Source organism: Pelodiscus sinensis, chromosome 5 (assembly GCF_049634645.1).
Source record: "Pelodiscus sinensis isolate JC-2024 chromosome 5, ASM4963464v1, whole genome shotgun sequence".
NCBI lineage: Eukaryota > Metazoa > Chordata > Testudines > Trionychidae > Pelodiscus > Pelodiscus sinensis.
In genome coordinates, this window is record NC_134715.1 from 7,572,014 (window position 1) to 7,597,400 (window position 25,387).

The 25,387-nt window shown below is 42.2% G+C and overlaps 1 protein-coding gene across 3 annotated transcripts in view; it reads right to left on the minus strand.

Moving 5' to 3' along the window:
- Positions 1–4,253: 4,253 nt before the first annotated feature.
- MOB1B (MOB kinase activator 1B) overlaps positions 4,254–25,387 on the minus strand; it is a 70,058-nt gene continuing 48,924 nt past the window's right edge. For 2 of the 3 annotated variants that reach the window (XM_075929429.1, XM_006137033.4), the window contains exons 3-6: positions 23,821–23,914; positions 17,502–17,635; positions 14,852–15,015; positions 4,254–14,133 (exon numbers count right to left, since the gene is read on the minus strand). In XM_075929429.1, coding sequence (XP_075785544.1) covers positions 14,056–14,133; positions 14,852–15,015; positions 17,502–17,635; positions 23,821–23,914 — 470 coding nt within the window. In that variant the 3' untranslated portion in view covers positions 4,254–14,055. The other variant, XM_006137034.4, reaches the window with a different exon arrangement.

Below are 25,387 nucleotides of genomic sequence, written 5' to 3' on the forward strand. Positions count from 1 at the left end.
TTTCAACAAAAATACCGGACACACTTGATCTCCAATGGGAGGGAAGGTCAAACTGGACAGGGGGAGCAGGGCTGGTGGGGGAGGTCGGGGTGGGGAGCAGAGCTGGCTGGGAAGGGAGTGGGAGGGAACCGGCTTGCCTGGGTGCATGCAGCTCCTGGGGCACTGTCTGTCCTACACACGGTCCAGGCAGGGCGCACGGGTGAATCCGGCCCTAGGGATTCCATCCCACCCCAGCCCCGCCTCCCCCTACTGTGTAGTTGCGTACTGCCTGGCTAGTAGTCACGCTCATGCAGCATGAGCGTGTCTACCAGCCAGACAGTACGCAACTATGTACTGATATTTATGATAATAATAAAACTTACTTAATTAGGAAATATCAGACATTTATATGTTCAGTATTTTCTCAATTTGTTTCCTGGACAGAACATTCAAATACCAGACTGTATCAGAGGCAGCAGTCCAGGTTGGCAGGTGGGAGCCAATTTAAAAACTGGCTCCCCGCACAGACTGACTCCTTTCTGCTGCCCCAATACAGAGGTAGCAGCATGGGGTGGCAGCAGCCTCTGTCAATGGAAGGCCTAAACTCCCCATGGACAGAGGCTGTACAGGCATCCCACAGAACAACTTCTGTCCGCAACGAGTCTGGTCCCACTGCAGACAGAGGCTGCTCTGCAGCAGCCTTCCCTACTCCCCCTGTGCCCACCTTCCGCAAAAGCAAAGCGGGAGAGGGGCAGAAAGGAGGCAGAGCACATGCTCCAGAGGAGCCAGCTTATACACTTTAAATTTACATATAAACAACAACTAAACTAGTCTAGAAGTGACTGTTATAGCTCTGTTAAATCTCCAAGCTTGCCCATTGTGAACTCAATGTTTCCAGAAGCCTAATTAAACAGATTTGGCCAAGTGCTCAAGCAATTAAATTGAAGTGGCTGCAGCTTGCTTATTAAAGCAATTAAACCATTACAAGTGCTCCCCTGGCCCAATTTGTTCAAGTATGAAAATTCTGTTTACAAATCTTGCAGCTGGAATTAAATTGTGTAGTGTGTATATCAAGAACTTTTTTGGAGGGGTACTTTCTCAGATTTTAAATTTTGGTATAAGTCTAACTTTATGGGATAGGTACCATTCTTAAGCATTTGCAATACAGTAAATCTTGAATGTGTAGATTATTTCAGGACAGATCACTTTACCTCATTTGATCCTCAGTGTTCCAAAATGCTCTTAGATAGCAGGTCACGTAAAATACACATATGAGGTGTTTTGAAATTCATGTAAACTGTTTAGATGTTATCAGTGAGTCTTTTAATTAGAAACAAAGAAATTATGCAGGTTTTATTTTAAAAATTTATAATACCATTCTCTTAATTTGGATATCAGCATGAAGATATAGCATCTAAATATGGAACAAAATACTTGACCTCCCAGCCGTGCAGTTTTTCAGACAGGTATTTATTTCTTGTGTGCTTTTTGTTGACCCCAATAGTTGGATTTGTTGAGATGTATCCAGGTGCTGGCGTCTATAAATTAAATGCTAAAAGCTTTTGTTCAATTGGGCTGTACAGAAGGAAGTTTTACAGAAGGGATTACAAAAGCATACATGGAGTAAAATAGCATTATGGTTTTAAGTAGCTCTCTTACACCCTTCCCTTGAAAGCTGTTTAAATGGTTGCATATTGGCTCCTTTGAAAGGCTACCTGTAGCCTTTAGTTTAACGCTTACAGGTTATGATTTTTAAGAATACACAACAATTAAATTGAGCATCTCTTTAAAATGTGATAAAACTAAAATACGATTTACAATTCAAATACAATGAGATTAAGAAAACTGGTCTAGAATGTCATTGCAGAAAACATTAAAATCCCTCATACTCTGCAGACTGTCCCAGAACAAGGGTGGGCAATAATATTTAGTGGGGGGCCACTCAAAGATTTTGGATTTTTTGACCTGGTGCAGGGCCTGGGAGGGAGTATAGATAGGTGCAGGAGAGGATTCTGGCCTGGGGAAGAAGTGTAGGAGGGGGTACAGCATCTGAAAGGGAATTGTAACATGGGGGAAGGGTGTGCAGGGGGTTTGGATGGTGACGTGTGGGAGGGAGTTGGGGTGCAGAAGGAGCTGGGGTGTCAGAGGCAGGCTCTGCCTGGGAGCCACTTACCTAAGTATCTCCTGACCAGCAGCCCTGCAGCACCCCCAAGGCAGGCTGGACTCCCTGCCTGCTGCAGCCCCAAATCACTTTAAACTGCAGGCTGCTCCCTCCACATGGTTCTCAGCTCCAGGAGAGGGAGAGGCTTGCCATACCCTAAGGCCAATCTCTCAGCTCCTATTGATTGGTTGTTTCCAGCCAATAGGAACTGAGAGCGTGGGCTGTGTAGCAAGTGGTCAGTGTGGGGCATTCACAGTTCAATGATTAGGATAGTTGGAAAGATGGATACAGAGAAAAATCCTTCATCTCTGGACTGCTTTAGATTGTAGCAGTGCAGAACAACTAAATGAGAAGATGGAGATCCCCAGAATCATTCTGTGAAATTCAGACACTTTTGGGAAACTGACAGATTACTGTAGCTTTGCTTCCATTTGGGATTATAGACTCTGATTTACATGTACATATTTTTACCTGGTTTAGCCTCTCAGTAGCTTTCATTTCTTTTTCTTAGCTAATAAACCTTTTGATCGTTTACTATGGAATTTGGTACATGAATTGTCCTTGGTGTGAGATCTAGGATGCAATTCAACCTAATTGGTTGCTTGAGAGTAGGAGTAACCTGGAACATTTGTGATTTGTTTTTTCCTGTAAGTGACTATTTTATTACATAGTCCATCTTGTCTGGGTAGCAGTATGTAAAGAGACTTTGTGACTCCATTATTAAGCCCTTGTAATACTTTAAGAGTTTGTATTTGTCTTGGTGAAATCTAATTATAGAACATATCACCAATTTGGGATATCTGCCCTGCATTTGATAGTCTGCCCTGAGCCACTGTAGACAGTGTGATAATGGCATCAAAAATGTCTCCAAGGAGCAGTCATGTAGTTAGTTACCACTTAAGGTTCATCAAGACAACTCTTAGAATCCATGAGTTACATGCAGGTGATTTAAGTCATGACAATATTCAACGCTTTCTGAAAGCACAAAATTGGAAAATGTTATATAAACCCAGGTGTACAAAAGGAACTATATTAGACAATTTTGGCTAGCCACTTAAGGTGACCAACTTTCTTGTACAGTACCAATACTAGTTAATATATGGGCTATGATTTGTCATTTTCTTGTTTAATGTTTTAATGTCTGTGATTTGCTATTCGGATTCTTTTAAAATTAACTCTAATTTGGCAGATATTTATTATTTGTAGTATGGTAGTGCCTAGAGGCCCCACTGGAAACTGGTGTTCCAACGTGCTAGATAGCATACATACATAGTGATCTGAGGAAGTGGGTCTGGCCCACGAAAGCTCATCATCTAATAAACCATCTTGTTAGTCTTTAAAGTGCTACATTGTCCTGCATTTTGCTTCAGCTACCCCAGACTAACACGGCTACATTTCTATCACTATTATACATAGTAAGAGGCAGTCCTGACCTCAAAGTGCTTACAGCGTTAATAGACAATACAAAGGGCAGAAGCATTCTTGTTAGCTTACTTAAGCAGGTAGGGAGGAGGGGAGTGATCAAAGAGTTGGAGTACTGAAAGGACTGGATGTCATAAGGCTTTGAAACCCAAGAAATATGGCTGCTGCCAAGCTTACCTGTGGACTAAGGGGAGATGATGTGGTTTGTAAGAAGCAGTTGTGAAAAGTAAAATCTGAAATCTCAGATTAGTGCACAAGCTGAATACATTGTGGGAATGTGGATTGTTCTAATTGGTATAAAATGCCATGGTTATGACTTAAATGGCAATCTGTTGTATAAAATAATTGTCATAAAAAGCATTCAAAATAATCCCAGTAGGGAGGCCAACACTTCAGTCAATGGGCCAGTGAGTCTTCTCACGTGGTACAGTGCTGATTCAATCTACATTTCAGGTTTCTCTCACCTTTTCTAAATTATCATTTCAAGTCATGAAATAAGGAAATTCTTTTATTGCTATTGGGTCTGCCTGTAATACAAATATTCACAAATTCAGATGAGTTATTTACAAAGCCTTAATTTGTAGATAGAATGTTCATATGTGTACAATATACAGCTATATAACTAACTGAGTTCTACCTACAAATCTAAAATTTGAGTTAAACATGTCTGGGAAGAAAAAGGACAATCATGGTCAAACATAGCTATTTATTTTTTTCTTATAAACAGCATTCACTTTCTTACTGAAAAATCCTAGAATTTAAATATTTTTTCATCCCATCACATACAGCAATCTGTATACATTATTTACATCTCTCAAACAGGTTGCAGATTTTCAGACATTCAACTTTTTCTTTTTAATCAAAAGCTGTTTTGATCTAAAACTAAAATACCAATCAATGATTACAAACTGAAGCAATATTGGCACAGTTAGCTTACAGTATGGATTCCCATTTTGCATTTTATAATTTACATCTATTTTTACTTCCAGCTGCTTTAAGATGTATAAAGAAGTGAATATGAAGGTTATAGTGTTGCTTTTGCAATACCCTTTTTCCTCTGGCAATTACTTTTTATTCAAACTTCATTCACTTTTATTGCATTCTTCTTTCATCTCCATTGTACATCAAGGTATTGCTTCCAGTGGTAGTATTTATCAGTAACAACTCCAGCATATAGGAAGAATCAAAAACAGCAAAGAATAAGTGTTCCCTCCAAGACTTGTGTCCCAAAATGTCCTAGTTGCACATGTACAAAAATGCGTAGTTTAATGGCTATAAAAATAATTTCTCCTAAAATACAGTCATCTATGAAGAATAATTTAAGGAGAGTTCTAAAAACAAAACTATTAAAAAAAACTTAGTTGTTTTGCAGTCTTCAATTGCTAACAGGAAACTATATTTTGAGAGAAAAAATGTGCATAACACTCAGAATGTCCATGTTAGTTATCTACTAAAAAGATGAAACTTAAAACTTTTACCGTTTTAGAACCTTGCCATTAAAAATTCTAGTGATTCAGTTTGGAAAACTCAAATGAAGTTACCCATCAAGAAAACAAGCCTCTACATAACAGTGGGAATTTTCTAGTGGAAGAAACAGGCAGGTCTATAGTCATGCCATACTTTTAACAGTCCAGCTGAAAATTGCTGTTTTACATACAGTAATATAGCACTCCAGAAAAAAATCATCACTGTTGGCTGGCACAAAGAACATCTCAAAATGAAAAGTTTTTAATAAATCTTTGTATGGCGCTTCAGGGTAAAGGGGCTGAGAAAGAAAAAGGAGGAATCTGAAAGATAAAGGAAGTCAGTAGCAGCAAATAGGCATCTTATACCTGTGAAATGAGTTTCAGAGAGAGTGCTCAGTTCCAAAATACTAAATAGACAGCAGTATCCCTCGTTTTTTATCTTAAGGTAAATGCAAAAGTTCAAAGTTCTACATTGCATAGTAAGCAGTAAAATAAACTTGAGACACTTGCAAACAGGCTATGTGCCTCTTTTAAAATGATTTTATTTCTTCCCATCTACTATGTTGGACATCAGTTCAGCTACCAGCATCAATCCGACATGGCATATTTTCTCCACTTGTGCAGGTAACTTTGATTCCTGTCTTCACTAAAAAAAGAGTTTAAATGTTTCTGTAACTGGCATTAATCTACCATCCTAATTATATAAATTCCTGGGATCAAATTCAGCTCTGGCATAAGATAGCAAAACATAAGTAGTCGAGTAAGCCAGCACTGGTCTCATCTTAAGGTAGATTATTTCTTGAAGTTACCACCCAAATCACCAATATGATCAAACATGCTGGTAGCTGAAAAAGAGCAAAACCTGTTAAAAACCTTATTAAACTGTTAGGCCTTAACCTGTAAAGGAAGCATCACCAGGTCAGTTATGGCTTGCATGGTTCTGCTCCCAGTACCAACAAAGCCCAATGCTCCAATGTTTAATATCAAAACAAAATAAAATGTGTAACAGAGTATCCCTTGCTAACATGGATCTAGCCTAGTACTGTGGTTTGTTTTTTTCAGAGATACTGTTCTGTTACCAAATTTACTAAAGTCCAGCTGAGTTTAAAAACCAAAACGGCTTTTGCTTTTGATGTGCCCATGTTTACAGGTGTAAACACACTCAATTCTGGTCCCAAGTCTTTTGCAAAAACATATGAAAATTAAAAGCTGTTAAGTATAATACACAAAAGGGATACTCTATCCTATGCACCCCATCTAGATGCTTCACGGTTAGTATAATTAAAATATATTCAAATAGCTTTCTTTCAGACAGTGATCTCCAGACTTTTAAGTATATATACAGAAGTTAGTGTTAAAAAAGGTTTCCACCAGCCACTTTTCACAATCTACATTTCATATTTAGTGCATGCTATTGATGTCTTAATTGCAAAGTTGGTTTTCCCTATTCAAAGGTAATGTAGTTTTAAGAGCCAACATTATGTGTATGAATAGTGACAGAATTAATGGCCTTCTAGAGGCCAAACAATAAATGGATCAGGAGAATAAAATGCCTGTGTAAGACTAATGTTCTACACATTAAATTCTAATATAAGAGTGTGTGAAATGCAGAAGCGTGTCTTGAATTTTTATAGCTGCTGTTCTAAGAGATCAAATAACAAGAGTGAGGAGACAGACCATCAAAATAAATAGAGCTGCTACTCAGTAAATCCCTGCTTTTAAACCTGGGATATTAAGCTTTCAACTCTGTTTCTCATTAGATCATATACAAACACCTTTTACGGCTCCCATGCTTTTTAAAAAAATGTCTTCCATGCCTGCAAGATCTTAATAGAGAATGCTAATCCAAATAAACATGTCAACTGTTTTTTGAAGGAGCTATCAGGTACACACCTTTCTCATCTCCATATACAGCACAGGACTAACTATGGCCACATCTACATTGCAAATGTATGTCAGCATACAGCCGCTGCACTTAGTATATTGCTTGCGTGCATATGGGGCACCAAACATCAGTGATATATTTCCCTCCAGGAGCACTTGTATCAATGCAGACTGTGGTTCATCATGGATAATATCCCAACTCACAACCATCCAGCATCTTTTGAGAAGTTGTGGCAATGCATAATGTGACAGAAAGGAGTTCCATAGGATAACTGAGTGGCATGGGCTCAACTTTCCAGTTTGCAACTGTCTATCTCATATGCCATCTGTATCCCACAATCTTTGAGACTTTTTTTTCCCAAAATCCAAGAAACTTGAGCAGCTCTCCTTGCTGTCAACCATCTCTAACAAAAGCACAGATCTTGCACAGTTCTGCACTATTTTAACGAGCACTGCAAGCACAAGGTGCAAGAGCTTCTGTAACTGCAGAACTGCAAGAAGAGGTGCAGGGAACTTGATTCCTTGGATAACAAATTGCTGTGGGAAACAGCGAGAACCCAATCAAAGTGGTTGTTGGCATTCACAGAGCAGCTGCAGGTAGTGAAGCACCACTTCTGGGCCCAAGAAACAAGCACTGACTGCATCATGATGCAGGTTTGGGATGATGAGCAGTGGCTGCAGAACTTTCGTATGTGCAAGGCCACGTTCCTGCATCTGTTAGCTGAGCTCATCCCTGCCCTGCTATGCAGGACTGAAACACTGAAACACAGTGTGCAAAGTATAGCAGATGCTTCTGCAGGAGGATCCCAAACTGTGGTGGGGCAACAGGTGGCATGCATATTCCAGTTTTGGGACCAGACCACCTTGCCACAGAGTGCATCAACAGAACAGTTTACTTTTCTAGGGTTATGCAAGAGCTGGTGAGATGCTTCACCAACATCAGTGTGGGCTGATCAAAGAAGATGCATGATTCTTGCTTCTTTAAGAACACAGAACTGATCAGAAAGCTGTGTGCAGGAATTGTCTTTCCTGACCGGTAGATTACCATTGGGAATGTTGAAATGCCAACAGCGATCCTGCTTATCCTAGCTTATTCCTTGCTCCCTTGGCTCATGAAACCATATAACGGCCACAGTGACAACACAAGGAATGCTTGAACTACCAGTTCAGCAGGTGTAGAATGAGGACTTCCTTTGGAGATGGGAAAGGATATTGGTGTTGTTTACTCACAAGATGGAATCTAGTGAGAAAAATATCCCAATGACGATAGCGGCCTGCTGTATCCTGTATGATATCTGTGAAGCAAAAGAAGAAAAGTTTCCAACAGGGTGGAGGTAGAGCAGCTGTCTGCTGAATTTCAGCTATTGCAACATCTCATTGTGGAGCTATATGGCTCAGGGAAGGTTTGAAAGACCATTTTAATAGTGAGCCAGAGTGCAGTGTGTTGTAGTATTGTGGTCAACCTAGCACTACTATTTGGCAGTCTACAACAAATTGTGTGGCGACTGCTGTATATATAGGAATATAATATTGTTAATCCACCAATTCATTTTGTTTGTGAATGATTTTATGAGTTGTGTGATGCTGTACAGTAACTGGCAATTGGTGATTTTCAGAAGTGTGAACACTAGCCAGCATATGCCGTGAACTTATAAAGATTAGGATTCCAAATAACAGACTTTTATTCTGTAACAAAATTGGAAAAAAAAAACCAAAAACAAAAATCCAAACATTTAAAAAGCAAATGCATTTAAAACTTAATGGAAGTCTATTAAATCAAGAGAACAGAACTTAGGAAGGAGGAAAGAACATTCACGTCCATTTCAGCTACAAAGATACAAACCAAGGCTTCTATAGGTCACTGTGTGCAAAGCTGTGCTTGTTTTTAAATGTGGCCCGGAATGGAGTGCCAGGGCTAGTTTGGCAACCCATGATGCTACACAGAATGTTGGGGTGGGGTGCAGAAGGGCCTTGATATTGAGTTCTCAATGGGCTGCCTAGGATTGTTGCACCAGAGACTTTAGCATCTCTGTTTGAAGCCTGAGACATCCCATTCAGTTCTCATGCATCTCCCTCTCCTTTTCATGGGCCTTTCTTCCCTCCACTCTAGCTTCCAGGCTATCTGCAATGATCATCCTTGTGCCAGTGCCCACAGTCCGATGCACCGATGGCTTGCAGGATCACGTGTCATCCTGACTTTTCTTCTTTCTCTTCCTTATCTGACGCAGGTGTTCTGCAGGTAAGGCGGGGAAGACCACAATGGTAGCAGATTGCAGATAATGCCACATATTCACTATGTGGAAAGCGAAACACCACGTGCTGAACTCCATCCCAATGTACCCCGAACGTTTTCAGCACTGCATTCTCACTTCTACTCAGCACTGCTCGTGCACAGTGTCAGTCCTGCACAGTAAGGGGCAATGAAGGAAGAATTGCTCAACTGCATGCTTCTTGCAGTATGGGGCAAGAGCACTGAATTCTGGCACCGTATTCCATGGGTGATGGTGATTTTAGCTACTCCCTCACTCCTGAGTCAGACAGAACACAGCAGCTGCTGTTGTCCAGAAGCTGCCCAGGTCTCTATGCTGCTAGCCCACATACTTCAATAGTGCCTGCTGATGTTATCGCTAAGTGGCATGGGCAAGTGTCCGACCATACCACTAGAAGTAAGGTAGCCCTACCTAGAAACATTTGGCAGAAGATTGCAGCGTTCCTCCGCAAAAGTTTCACTGAGATTTCTCCAGAGGATTCATGCAACGGCCCATGCACATAAACAAATTGCTCGGCATGCCCCCCTCAACTCTAGAGGGGAAGGAAATGCAACAGCAACTCTCTTTCTCTTGGTTGTACCACTCCTTCTTACTTGTGCTAGAAATTAACGACAACTCTAAAGAAGTGTCCTGCTACTTGGGGAACGGGGTCTCTGTTAGTGAAAAAAACTACACACCTGAGGTTTCATCCCCTGCACCTGTGTTCAACGGGTGAGGCTGGCTGAACTGTGTTGGAAACAAAACTGGCCCTTGTTTGCTGGGCAGTTGGATCCCCAGTGCCTGCCAAACCTCTCCTCTTCGTCATCCAGCACCTCCTCCTCATAGTTCACAGCCTAGGTCTGTGACTCAGGCTCCTCAGAGGTATCCTCAGTGCTTTTAGAGGGGCTGATGGTTTCTCCACCAAACATGGCATGCAGCAATTTGTCAATGTGGCAGGTCTGTAGCTTGGCAGTGGTCTGATTGTGGGCCTCCATGGTTTTCTGACATGCCTATCACAGGTCCTTGGCTTTCATGCAGCTGGTCTGCAGCTCCCTGTTATCTCTCTTCTCCTGCAGCCCCTGAGCAATCTGTTCATAGATGACCATGTTTTTACTGGGAGCTCAGAGCTGTCTGTGTACAGCCTCGTGTCCCTAAAGGCCCAGATCAAATGCCTCCTGTGTACTCCAGGCAGGCGCACATCCAAAGCATGTAGCTCAGCATCATCAGCTAAGCATTTGCACTGACCAATGGAAAGCTGCAAGGGGTGCGTGCCACGCCAGGGAAAGGAATTTCAAAACTCATGGGGCTTGAAGGGGAGGGGTTCACCGACATGCGTCTGGCCTCTGTGCCACCTCAGCCACAGAATTCACTATGCCAGCCAGAGCAATCAGTGCGAGGCAGCTGCTAGATGACAGCAGTAGCCAACATAAGGAATGAGGTGATTACATTCAGGCCAGATCTACACTGATGGAGGAAAGCGGATGCAACTCCAGCTACGTGAACTGCGTAGCTGGAGTTGACAAGCCTGGCGTCAATTTTCTGGGGCGACTTCACAGCAGGAGAAATGCTCCCATCGACTTCCCTTTCTCCTTGCGACAGTGAGAAGTACTGGTACCAATGGAGGTGCCCTCAGCATTTGATTTAGCAGGTCTTTTCTAGACCCTCTAAATTGAACCCCAGAAAAATCTATGGCCAGAGCGTCAATCCTCCGGTGAGTTGAGACAGGGCCTCAGTGTGTCCAGTTAATCACTTCGACCGTGGCTCTATGCCACTTAGGGAGGTGGTGTTATTAAGCTGGCACAGCAGGGCACTTACGACATTGGGAGCTGAATTTAAGTGAAGACACATGCACAATAAGACCAACATATGCTGCCTTTTGTCAACCTAATTTTGTATGTAGACCAGGCCAAAGCCTAGCGTCTCCTAGAGATGAGAGAAGATTAGCAATGATCAAAATATTTTTCATCTTGCCAGAAGCATAATCTGCACACTGAACACCCACACTGGCCTGTAAACCGATTCTGATCACAGTAAGTTCAGCAAAGCTGTTTTCAGTGGAAATGAAAACTAACGATGCAGATGCTGCTAGCTATTAAAAGCGGTATCATTTACGCCTCCATACAAGTAAAAGCCTGTCAGTCTATTTCCATTATAAGCCCCCAATCTTCAGCTATAAAACTTTTTCAGACTAACGCAAAGCATAAAAGGATACAGACCCAAGTGCAATTTAAAAATGTGGTTTTCTTCAAATCTGAAGAAGAGTTTGTTCTGTTTAAATTTTAGGGGATGATTCTGCCTTCCGAATATTCAGATGGATGCCTTTATGGGCACCGTAATTCAAAACAGAAAGGTTTCAGAGCCATTTAATCTATTAATTATCCAGTAACTAAAAGACCCTTGGACCATAACAGATCTACAGTTAACTATGGCTCGAGTTCTGAAATTGGATTTAGTACCTGGATCAGTTATCTGTCCCATCCCACACAGAAATAGCCTCCAAGCAACTCACAAATACACAGAAAAAGTACTCAGGCACCAACTTGCACAGTGCAAGCAAGATAAGCATACAGTTCCCTGTTATCTTACTCAATATAGGAGACAAAAACCAGTCCCTTTGATGGGCACAGCACAGTTTGCTTACAAGGATGAAGGGGAGCACAGGGGACCTCCAATACTCGAATGAGAAGTGGGGGACTGGTTCTTGTGCAAACCAGTACATAGCAGCCTAAAAACGGACATGTTCTGACACTAAGGAGTGCATTCAATCAGACATATAGTCAGATAATCTGATGCACACCCAAGATGCCTTTGCTGTGGAACATTCCACTGGCCATATGGCCTCCTGAAGTCATCTACACAATGCTGTGCTCTTCCTAGTAGTACTAGGCCAGAGCCTATAAATCCTTGGATCAGTGAGTGAGTTGGTAAAATGCTGGGTGTGAATATTCCAGTAATAGGAAAACAAATTGCTCTTTTTACTTCTTTCAGATGTAGGAAGTTTTCAAAGGTCTTCTCAAAAGAAGATGAGGGCTCTGTTTGATTTTTTTTCACATAAGGGAGAGACTGGAACATCGGCAATTGAGAGGGGATGGGATTTTTTTGTTCAAATATTTGAATGAAAATCAATCTACGTGAAAGTTTCCAACATCTTGACCCTCCAACTGTTGCTTCAAAAAGTTCCCACTCAAGTATCTCAAGCAGGCATCCAGAAAAAAAATAGGTAGACAAGACCTGATATTTCTAATAGAAGAAAGCAAAAGAATGGCAGGTGCTACTCCTTTTCACCCCACTCCCCATTTTTGAGGAATATCTTTCAGATCTAGAGACATCACAAAAAAGGGAAAAAAAACCCAACCCCAACTGTTTCCACTACCTCTTGGCAGCCTCTCCTTAAGGCCAACTACACCATGCACTGTAATTTGACCTATAAATCCAAGGCATAGATCATCCAACATACATGCAAGGGATTCATATATCTTAAAGAAACATTTTGATGAAGCTGAAGAAAGCATGAGTTTCACATAGCTGCAGGACAGAAATGTCCATATTAGTTGTCAGTAGACCACTTGGTGGTGGCCCATGGAAATGCCTTGTCACATGGTACTGGTTCTCCAAGTTTCCAGTTCGAGTGAAGCAGGACCAGAAATGGAGGGAGAGAGGAAATAAAAGAAAAAGGAGGTTGTGTGATTTTTCCTCAAAAAGAACAAAAGCATTCGTCGCACTAAAGACTGCTAAAAATATACAAATATGACAATGTAACTTTCCCCATGTAAACAATTGCTGAAGTTGCCAGAGACTTCATATAATTACGAATGAGATGGGATGCAGGCATTGTGATTGCAACCAGGAAGTGGTGCACAAGGCAGTCTTTCTGCAAAGAGAGGTTCTCTGGTGAAAAAGCTTGAGACTCTAAGCTCTAATCTCAAGTTAGCGCTTTTTACTATTTGTGTTTAAACAGCATCACTCCAGGGGATTCTAAAGGAGATTTTTCTTCATGTTACCTACATGTCTTTTTATTAGACTAAATAGATCTTTCCTTCTCACTAAATACACTTTTGCAAAGTGATTGGCTCATCTGGGAAATGGTATTGAAGGATGTAATGAAACTTATAATACATTAGACTGGCCTGAACTGATATTTATATTAACAGAATAAATAAGTTACAAGCACGAAAAAACTACAGTGAAAGGGAGAGCCAGCCCTCTGCTATTCTGAACTGTCCATGATTTTAAAATCTTTATCATTTAGATCTGGTGATTAGGATAATACCTGTGGTGTCACCATCACTATAAAATTTTACTTTTGGGGGGGATTTGAAATACCTACTTTTGAGACGCTCCATATTCACCTCTTTTTAAAAAATGATACTTTGTATTAAAAGCTGGAGATCACTGATTTAAGTAAGTTATGGCTTTTGTACTTTAAGCATATACGTATTAACCAAGCATCAGTAAGTGTCCTGGATAGGATGTATTTTCTTTTTCCAGCAATGTTCAATATTGTGTGTGCTTTGCACCTCAGAAGTGAGTCTGCCAAGGCACTTAGAGAATGTAAGTCTTTTAGGGACTTCGTGAGAATGGGCTACAATGGACACAAAACAGAACCCATCCACCAGCAGTGTCAAATCCCCCAACAAGCATACTTCCTTTATAAAAACACTCAAAATCTACCAAAAATCCACAGTGAGGAAAAAAAAAATCCCATTTACTGCATGTCACTAAAAGACAAAGATTTCCCCTAATAAAAGCACAAAGAATGAATCTTGGCCGCCTGTAAGAACAGAACAAGGTTTTGTTTTGTTTTCAAAACAGAACACCCCCCCCCCCCCCAAAAAAAAAAAAATACTGCGCGCTTGTTTAAAGAAGCAAGTGATTTCCACAAATCCACTTTCTTTTATCTATCTTTAGAGGTCAGTTTTTCAATCAGTTCTTGAAGAGGAGCCAGCTCTCTTCTGTCAATAAGGTTGAATTCCTGTAGGGGGGGGGGGAAACATTTTACTTGTACAGGTAACGGAGCATTAGTATCAACTTAGCGTTTAAGTATAAAGTTACTCTGCAGTTTGTAATCTTAAAGTCCAGGCTTACCTATTAGCTTTAATTTCTAGGTAGGTGATTCAAATTCAGTCTAGGTCACCAATGACTAAACATTCTTATAATCATCAAAAGGCTGTTCAGAAACCTATGTGAAATGAATTAGTGTGCTCACTAAAGTGCCTGGTAGATCCATATTCAAAAAAGATTTCACTTCACTCTTGGTAAAGTCCTTTCTCAGATCCTATTCTGCATCCAACAATGCAGCTCAGACAGTTTTCCCCCTTTTATAATGTCTACAGGGCTTCTTCCCTGGTGGAAAAATAGCAGCAGACAGTAAATGCACACTCTGCAGCTTAATTTCTGCATTTTTTCTTCTACTGGCCACGAATAAAGGTTTTCTTTTGTACTTGTCTGTCTTGTGGAAACACTTCATAAATCACTACTGCACTCGATCAATACTTACAGTAATAATTATACACTAGAATACCAATAAGGTAGCATCTTGGTCTTAGAGTTGTCAATTATGTAAAAAGACCAGCTCCTGTACCAACTGCTAGAAAACTCAAAACATGATATTTGTCTGTAAGGTCATTTTAGTACATTCTGTCTTCAGAGTAGAAGGCAATTGTTACCATAATATTCTTATGCTAGTTTACCTGAACAAAAAAAATAAAGTGCTTGAAGGATGTGTTAAGATGTGCCTCTTCTTGCAGCTGGATCACTGGATCAAAGTGCTGGTGGTAAATATGAGCATACACTCTAAAGAGACGCTTCAGAATGGTCTTCGCCACGGACATGAAGTTCTTTGGGAAAGGAACGCCTAAAAAGAAACAAATGTATGGTAAGCGTTTTGGGGCTAAGACTGTGTCTTCGTAGATTTTAAAGCTGGGGGACTATTACAATCAGCTGCCTAACACAAGCCATGGATTCCTACATCAAGCCCATAACTCCTAGCTGAGCTAGAGCATGTGTTGCAGAAAGGTATCCCCTTCTTACTTTAAAGATTTCAAGTGATGGAAAATTCTCTATATCTCTGGGTCAATTGTTCCAATGATTATCCTTTCTGTGGCAGGAGCAGTGGGTGAGGGCACAACTCAGCTAGGAGTCCCATGTTGAGGGAGGGGCGGGTGGCCCAGCAGGGAGTTCTGGTCCCTGCTGCCAGGAGGTTGCAGGGACCAGCAGCGGCCGCAGAGCCATGAAGCTTTGGCCATCCAGCAGCTGCTGGGCCCCAGCAGCCATGGCAGCAGCAAAGTTCTGGCAGCCACAGAGCTCCAGAGGAGCCACGGCCAGGCAGGCAGTAGCAGGGCTCAGCCAGAGTCCTAGCCACAGGAAGCATGGGCCATGTTGGGGAGGACCTCCCCTCGTTCGGCAAAGCCAGGTCCTGAGGGTATCAGAAGAGGGAGGTCCAACCTGTACCTTCGTCTGATAGATTAAATGTCCTCTACTATAAAAAATCTTCTCGCCATTATGGTCAAGTTCTCTCTCAACCTCATCTTGGATAAAGTAGATTGGGCTTCTTTTGTGTCTCACCATATGACAGACTTCAAATCATTCCTGTTGCTCTTTTCTGAACCTTGCCAATTTATCAATGTACATTTTACACAGTGTGGACACCAGAACGGGATGGAGTAAGTCAGGGGTGATCTCACTAGTCTTTTATACTGGGCTAATAAAGCCTCCCTACTCAATATTTCCCTGTTTATTAAACATCTAAGGATTGCATTTGCACTTACGCTACTGCATCACATTGGCAGTGCATGTTCACTTGCTTATCTACACTATAACCCCGTTACTCATTTTCTGAGTCACTATTTTCCAAAATATATCCCCCCCCCCCCAATCCTATTAAATGAAGTCTACATATATATACTTGAACAGGACACAAGCAAAATGGAGATCCGAGCCCTTTGCGCACGACAGTATGATAAATATTAAATAACTTGAAACACGATTAACATTACTGTCAATAATAATCAAAGGGGCTTTCCTCTCCCCCACTCGCTGTGTCCAACAGCTCCACGGCATTTTGTCAACAAGTTCTACATTGCAATGTGCAGCGCAGGGGATAGTTGAGAAGAGGGATGATTTAAAGTCAAAACCTCTCATACGTTCATTTGCATCTGGCTAAAACCATGAACAAGTAAAAACAAAAGCCATTTATTTTTGACAGATGATCTTTTTTTAAAGTGGACTGTCATTAAACGTTTGCTAAATAGTGCCATGCATTTAAAGCAGCCTCCTCCGAACATACAACACTTCCCTATTTACTTGCAAGCAATAAGTTCTATATTCAGAATCAAGGGTGCAAAGCTGAACCAATAGGGGAAATGTCTCCTAGGGGCTATGCGTCTTTTCTGCACAGAAAATTATTTTGGTGGCTGGGGAAAACTATATTTTACAAAAAGATACTGATAGGCTACATCTACATTGGCAAGATTTTGCACAAATACTCTTTAACGCAAGAATTTTTGCGTTAGAGTATTTACGCAAGAGAGCATCTACACTGGCATATGCCTTCGCGCAAGAGATGTGCTTTTGCGCAAGAGCATCCGTGCCAGCATAGATGCAGTCTTGCGCAAGAAAGCTCTGAAGGCCATTTTAGCCATCGGGCTTTCTTGCGCAAAAAATTCATGTTGCCTGTCTACACTGGCCTCTTGCGCAAGAACAGTTGTGCAAGAGGGCTTATTCCTGAGCAGGAGCATCATAGTTCTTGTGCAAGAAGCCCTGATTTCACACATTAGAACATCAGTGTTCTTGCGCAAGAACTCCCCGCCCGTGTAGACAGGCAGCATATTTTTGCGCAAAAGTGGCTGCTTTGGCGCAAGATCACACCAATGTAGACACAGCCCTAGGGTACGGAGGTTGGAATTACGTTTCCTCCCCTCCTATATCTCTAGGAGAAATACTCTTTTTAAAAAGAGAAAGCTGAAGACTAAATGAAAGTACAGCTGCTTATTAAATAGAACTATCCTTTTCCCACTTCCTGAATTTTAACAAGATTTTATTAAGGAGAGTTCAGTTATGTTTTATGTCTGATAGCCAGACACACAAATTGTACTGCTTAAGCAGATGTAAGTACCTTTCAGAGTCCTAATACAGTCTTCTTTAACTATCTTATGTCAGTCACTAATCATTTAACAACATTCAACAGCTCACTGTTTCTATTTATTGCCAAGTTCCCTTTGGGATTTAATCAATACTTTTACCTTCCTGTAATTTCAGACACAAAACTACACAAGCTTTTCAATGCTGAGAGATCTTAATAGTCTCTTCCAACAGGAACCCTATTTCACTGTTCATTTTTACCTATTTTGGATGGAAACAGTGTCTCGTCATCCAGCTGATCCTGGACCCAAGTCATCAGGTAATCAATGTACTTTGGTGCCGAGCATTTGATTGGTTTCTTTATGTTTGTTCCATCTGCCCAGTGGTACTCATATCTGGTTTGGAAGAGAAAGGAAAGACACCTCGTAAGCACCCAATTGAGCCATTAATACAAAAGCCTGGGAATGGTTTCTCTTTCTGTTTAAGGACTGAACTCAACTTTCATAATGCTTTTGGAGACACTCATTCCAGGTCCTTCCCTACCACCAACGGAGTCAACATACTGCCAATGTAGGAATGAGGAGAACTGCTGAGCACTGCAGTGCAATAGTCCACTCCTGCTTTGAGAGGACAAGAGGCTGCCAGCAGGCTGCATCTGGCCCACCAAGCCACTGGATCTGGCCCCCAGCCACCTGGACAGAACCCTTAGGCAAAGAGCAGCTCATGCTTAAAACAGCTGGCTGCTCTCTGCTCTAGGCTGCTGGGGAGGGAGGAAGGAGACTTTGCACGCTGCCCCCATCCTCCAGCAAAATCTCTCAGCTTCCATTAGCCAGGTTCTGGGGCAGAATGTGAAGCCTCCCTCTCTCTCTCTCTCCCCCCCCCCCCCCCCCCCCAGCATGCCTAGAGCTGAACCATGTGGAGCAGCGAGTGGACTGAGACTTCAGTGGAGAGGAAGGGAGCCTGCCTCAGGTTCCTGCAGGGAGCCGCCTAGGTAAGCACCTCTCAGCCAGAGCCTACCTCTGGCACCCCACTCCCCCCCCCCCACAACTGCCTGCCCCAGGCCACCACCCAAACCCTCTGTACCCCTTTTCCCGCTTCTTACAGGTCACAACTCCCTCCCAGACCCTGCACCCCTTTCCACAGTCTCTTCCCTAGGCCAGAATCCTCTCCTGCACCCATACCCCTTCCTGGACACTGCATCTCAAGGCTCTGCCCCAGATCACAACCCCCTTCTTCACCCAAATGCCCTCTCAGACCCCACACCCTTTCCTGCACCCCAATCCCCCTACTCCAAGCTCCCTTCTGCATCCAACCTCCATCCCAGACCTCGCGCTTCTTCCACAGAAGTGTGGCCCTTCACCACTTATCAAAATCTTGGAGTGCACCCCATTAAAAATTATTGCCCACCCCTGTCTCAAAGGAACCAAAGAGCTGTATTAGAGGCAAGCACCAGTTCTCCCCAAATACAAGGGAGAATGATACCGCCAGTTTAAAATTATGTGCCTTCAGAGAAAACATTGTTACCTTCCTACAAATCTGATCTTAAAATTATCAGAACTGAAAAAATTTAAGAACATCTTATTAACTTTTAACTGCTTAAATTTACTCTTCATTTTTTCAGTTTGTACTGAAAATAGCCTCGTCACTATCATTGCTATTCTTAACACAATAGCAGAGTACTGTGATGTTTGAGTGGCAAACAGCAGGGGAATGTTTGTTTTAAGATGTTTGCTCCAGAATGAAAATTATGAGAATGTTTTTATTTATCACACTTCTATGATTAACTATGAGTAAAATATGTTTGTTTTACACAACAACTACATTTTGCACAAAATTTAAACAGAGGGAGCCTGTTTTAAACACTTCCAAGCATTTTGTCAGTTAAATCAGCAACTATGAAAACTTTTTCACAATAAATTTTACAACAGAACAGTTAGGATAGTAAATAAAACTAACATTTATTTACATACTTCTCTAGATACTGTATAGCACCAGTCAAAAAAGTTAAAAGAACGCTAGGAACCATTAGTAAGTGGATAGACAATAAGACAGTAATATCATAATGCCACTATATAAATCCATAGTATGCCCACACTTTGAATACTGAATGCAGTTCTGGTCAAAAAAGGTATATTAGCATTGGAAGAGGCAGAGAAGGGCAACAAAAACGGTTAAGGGTACGAAACAACTTCAATACAAGAAGAGATTAAAAAGACAGACTTTTCAGCATGGAAAACATGACTATGGAGAGATATGATAATGGCCTATATCCTGAATGGTGTAAAGAAAATGAATAAGGAAGTATTATTTACTCCTTCATATAACACAAGAACTAGAGCCGCCCAATGAAATGAACAGGCAGCAGATATAAAGCTAAACAAAGGAAATATTTCTTCATACAAAGCACAGTCTTTGTCACAACGGTCTTGCAGCCTACTGAGGTGATGAAGAAGGGCACTCATGTGGCACACTCACTAGTCTGGGTTGCCCAGTACTGCTCTGAGGTCTTTTGTGCATCTATTGACCCTGCTTAGCTTTTGTATCCTGACAAGTTCTGAGCATTAACTGGATGACTTCTGAGAAAACAGCAGAGAGATACTCTCTGGCACAACACATATTGTAAGTGGAAATGTGCAGAGATAATCTTCAAATACTCTGTCAATCCCCAAGTCTGACTGGCTGAGTGCAGCATTACATGTGGTACTTCTAGAACCCATGAAGCTAATGAAATAAGTGTTAATCTGCTTATGATTAAACATATTAATGAAATCACTCTACTGGGTCTGAAACTTCTTTAGAGGGTTCCCAAAATATAGAGCGGTGATACTAGGACATTTATGAAAGATGGAAGATTAAAACCAGACTCAAACACTGACACACGTGTGAGAGCAAGCACCTACATCTCTACTAATAAAACAAACATACCATGCCATTGCCATCAAGGAAAATTCAACCTTGTAGCTGGATCAAGCCTCTTTGGCATAAAGAAGAGAAAAAATCCACAATCCTCTGTAATGCTCATGGATCATTTTATAATAGAGACACAATTATATTTAGTGCGTAGCATAGGAAATATGGCATTTACAGTGACTAGCTGTAGGACCAAACAGCCCCAAATGACATTGTTAGGGTTAACCAGGATTGAGACATATTAGTTAATTGTTTTTTCCATTCACATATATGCAAATGATTCTACCTAAATATGAAAATATGCCATGCACTAAAGATAACAAGACCTACCCCTCCTCCACAGAAATCTCTATATAAACACACACTTAAAAAAAAAAAAGTACATTTGTGACAGGCTGGGCTATGCCCTGAGGCCCCCTGCTGGAGGTCTTGGGGTCCTGCCATATCCTGCCCCAGAACAGGCAATAGAAAGGTCCTCCACTCAGGCCAGACTGGTTGCAAGGGAAGCAGCCAATCAGGACCCAGCAAGTCAGTATAAAGGAAGTCAGTTCCTCTTTGGAGCTTGAGCTGTGCAGACTGTGTGTGACTCGGTTGACTCACAGGAGAGCCACCATAAACAGAGAGTTCAGGAACTAGGGGATCTTAAGTTCATGAATGAGCATCTGAGTGAAGAGCTCCAGTTCATCAAGCAGGAAAAAGAGTGTTTGCTCCCTACAGTGTATGACTACGAAACACAGAGACTCCACATTCAGGAGTCTGAGAGACAAGGACCCTGGTAGATCAGGGCACAGAAAGGCTATAACTAATGGCCTTCCAGACAGAGAAGTCTGGGAGAGGGAAAACTTTGCTAACATGGGGCAAAATGGGGTACAATGGAAGAGTGCCTCATACAGAACTACCACCCCACTCCTATTAGGAAGGAGAGGAGTGTGATGGGGTGGAGTAGACCCTAAGGCCCCCTCCCACATCCCGCCCTAGAAAAAGCAGTAGAGGAGACCTCCTAGCAGGCCTGAGTGTCTGCAGGGGAAGCAGCCAATCAGGGCCCAGCAAGCCAATACAAAGGAAGCAACTGCACCAGAGCCAGTCAGTTCTCTTTGGAGCTCAAGGTGCGCCAACTGTGTATGACTCAGCCGGAGAGTAACCATAAGCAGAGAGTGCAGGCGCACACACACTCAGCCAAGGGGGTCACTCACGAGAGGTGAGTGCGACCCTGTTACAATATTTGTGAAGGCTGTAGAACAGAACTATCACCTTCACTAAGTAAAACGCACATGCTAGATGGCTGGGATTAAGATTTTTAAGGGCATTAGTACATATATAGGACCTTTATATATAATCATCTTTAAATCGCCGTGAAGAGATATTAATTTGGCTATCCCATTTGCCAAGGGACACTGGAGCAAAGGAAGAGGTCAGAAAAATGCGAGTTGGCACACTGATGAGAGAGAGGAACTGCTGAGAGGAGCTATTTAAAGTGGCAGATTCAAATGAGGATATATAACTGTTATCACAGCAGACGTGTAAGCCAGAGGAACAGCAATTTCATAAGGTTATTATTTCAGACCAAAATTGGGATCTGTGGACACTCTCCACGGCTAAATTCAGGCCTCTTTTGTTCAAGTGCTTAAATACAGAAGTGCTGAGCACCCGCAAATCTTACTGAAGCCAGAGAGATCTTGCAAGTACTCACTCCTGGGGACAAAAGGCCACTTTTATGACAATACCTTAATTTGGACTTAGAAGCCTATCCCTAGATATCCAGATCTGAAATGTTGGCTGTGTGTTCTTTCCTGTGTGTTCTTATTGGCAGGCATGAAAACCAACGAGAAAAGGGGAAAATGAAGCAATAACTCAATTTCCCCTCCTTCCTAGTATTTGGTAAGCCAGCAGTGGGCAAGAAGCAGCCCGCAGGCCGGACATGGTTTGCTAGGGTTAGCCAAACACTTTATTTACCTGCGCATCTGCAAGAATGGCTGCTTGTAGCTCCCGTAGGCTGCAGTTAACTCTTCCTGCAGCTCTCATTGGCTGGGAATGGCAAACTGGATCCGGCCTGCAGCCGTTTATTAACCACCACTGTATTACACATATTACAGTCACAATATACTTTGTACTGACCAATAACTTTCCAGAGTGCTTGTTCTGCTTACGGTTACTTGACATTTGATATGGCAAATACAGCAGAGACCTCAAACCCACAAGCTGCTTGCGTTTAAGGCTTGCCCAGAACATGAGGTAGGATTCCCCTTGTCAAAAAGTGCACTAGCCTAATCTGTCCACTGCCAAGGGATTACCTCAGCTACTTATCTTGAGATGTGCATAGACTTAACACTAATAATGTGCAGCAGATGCACATGAATCCAAGCCCATGCCAGAAGGAACGTTATTTTCACATACCAGTGGATCTTCAGTTTGACTCCATATTTTAGAAGCATCTGAAAACAAACCTTTCGGTTTTACTTTGAAAATGGATTGGATGTCTCCATGATTTGCAACAGTGAACCATTTATATTCTACATTCTGTGTGCATCACTAATCAGATACGTTTCCCTTTTAATATAGCTAAATAGTGCTACGCACGTCTTGTCAGAAATTTACGGTGAAAATCAATAGATCTGCACTTTTCAAATTTTGCTAGAGGGACGTTGCAACGACAGAGCAGGACACGTGTTTTTGTGGTGACTGACTGGAAAGTTGCATGTAAATCAAATTAAATAAGCAGTAACAGCAGTAATACTTCTGCAAGTGATTACTCAGGTCGAGCCCAAGTAGGTGCGAGCATGCCGCACGCTCAGTCATCCAAAGGATTTTCCCCTAATGGTACACGTCAGGTCAGCTGCGGAGCCCCCTGAAGTTGCACAGTTACGGTGGGCTCTGACAACCCTGCCTGTTCAGTTCCTTCCTACCACCAGTCAGGTGCTCCTCTTCTCTTTCCTCAAGCGATTCCCTAGCATTTTCCAAGCTATTCTGTATGAATAGTTCTCATTAGCGTAAGAGTTAGTTAAGTGAAGGCGTAGCCACAGGACTACCCTTTGTTTTTAAAAATTAAAGACGAACAAGGCCACCCCTCTGAGATTCTTTGAGGTAAGTGTTTTAAGACAGGATAAGTGTTTTTTCTTAGTTTAGTGGGACTGTTAGCCCCTCCCTCCCCCTATGCATGCCTCAGTCTCAGGACTTCAAACTTTGTGCTTCTTGCATATTGTTCTAGAAAACACTGGAGAGCTGCAGAAGTACAAGATGGCATGTATGAAATAAGTCGAACTTCAGCAATTGTGGAGGGATTTCTGTTCAGATTAAGTGGTTGATGAGTTTTGCGATATCTAGTGAACTAAAATACATCAAAGAAAAGCTTTCAGTATCCCAAACCCTTCAGGGATCAAATGACTGCCAGTCTGCCTTGCAGAGACTATTTTGTTAGAGAACTCACCGGGGAAGATAAAATTGGACATTCATGATATTTCTAAGGGGAGGCATGAGAACCTAACCACCAGTGCCAACCCCACTATAGTGTCAGGCATTCTTTTACATCAAAAAGCATGAAGAAAGGGCACGTTTTCTCTGTCTCTGTACGTCACCTTTACTTCAAGAGTAAATGAGCATTATCACAAGTCTGCAAACAGAGACTGATCTCAGAAGTTGTACCCTCTCAGTGATGTATAACAAATATTCTTACTTGGGACCTGCTGACATCACCGGGCAGCTCTCTTCCGTACAGAAGTCTGTAATAGTCCCATAAAGCATATTGATCTGGTTGAAGAAGTCCACAGCTGTAAAGAATGTAAACATTCAGTTAACTGTTTGGCAGCAGTCTACCATGTCTACTGCTTGAGTCCCGTGGTTCCCCCAGTGCCACTGCCTTTGAAACGTAGCAAGAGCCGACGGGACTCTTGCTACATTTTAAAGGTGGAGGTGCCCTTATTGACTATTCAATTAGTTGATTAATCTAAATTGAACATCCTTAGTATTTACCTCTAAAAACACTGCACTTCATTTAGCATTTGTTTATTTTGTGGGAGATTCTTATTACACATTCTGGGAGAGAGATGTCTGAAATACTTAATAACTAGACTTTCCTGGCATTGCTTGGGTCCTTCAGGGCAGGACGCTGGTGATGTGTGGGGTGCATGAGTCAGGACAGAGGGATGGATGTGAGAAGGGGCTCAGAGAAGGGTGCTGGGTGCTTGAAGGGGCTTAGGCTGGGGGGTGCAGGATTTAGGCCAGAGCGTGGGGGGCCCAGGCAAGGGGGCCAGGAGGTCTGCTGGGCTCACTGGGGCCACTTGTGGTGGTGAGGAAGGCACTGCAGATGCTCCCTCCGGCTCCTTGTGGGGGGAAGCTGTGCAGCCCGGTCCCAACAGGATAGAGGGAAGGCTGCACTTCCCCCCCTCCCACCCACCTCCGTTCCAGCACTGGGGCCGAGGGCTGGGGGGAAAGAGTTTGGGGACACAGAGGCCACTTACCTCTGGCTAGTTGCCACCAATATGGAGAGCTTTGGCCCCAACTGGCCACCCTCTTCCTGGTGCGGCCACCCCTCTATGGTCACTCTGCAGTATAACTGTCCCTTGTGCTCACTGGCTCCAGTGGTCACTGCAGAGTACAGTTGTCCCCGCTTTCAGCCCCCTCCCTTTCTGTGTTATGGAAAACAATTAGATTCCAGGCACATCCCACTATCCTGGAACAACCAAACTCTGACTTTGCTTTTAAGTTAGGATAAGAGGAAGCTGCCTACCGAATTTGGTGGTTTTAGCTCTTATTGTTTAAGAAGAGTTCTTGAACAAAAGGACTCACAGATGGACAGATTCGCAGACAGACAGATGCACAAACTGTCATAAATGTATATCTATATAGATATAGCACCTTTCACAATGAAGGAAAACAATTGCCATATATAATCTATCTTAGCCAAGATTTTTTAAAATAGAGCCTAAGTATTTTTTTTCCAAAACTGCTGGGCATACTGCAGCTCCCATTTCACAATACTCTTTTAAAAAAAAAAAAAATCAGGCTTCTTATTTAGGAGCCCACCTTTAAGCTCTTGTTTTTGAAAGTCTTGGCTTCTGTAATCAATTTATAAAATAAGCCTTCTTTTCCCCCCATTGCCTGATCCTGACTGCAGTCTGCATGTTGCTCCAAGGCCACCCAAAGGAACACTTTAGAGCATATTTGCTCTCTGTTCCGTGTAAATTACGGGCAAAATTGAAACAGGGAAATCAATCACAAGCTATATTTCATGGAACAAATCT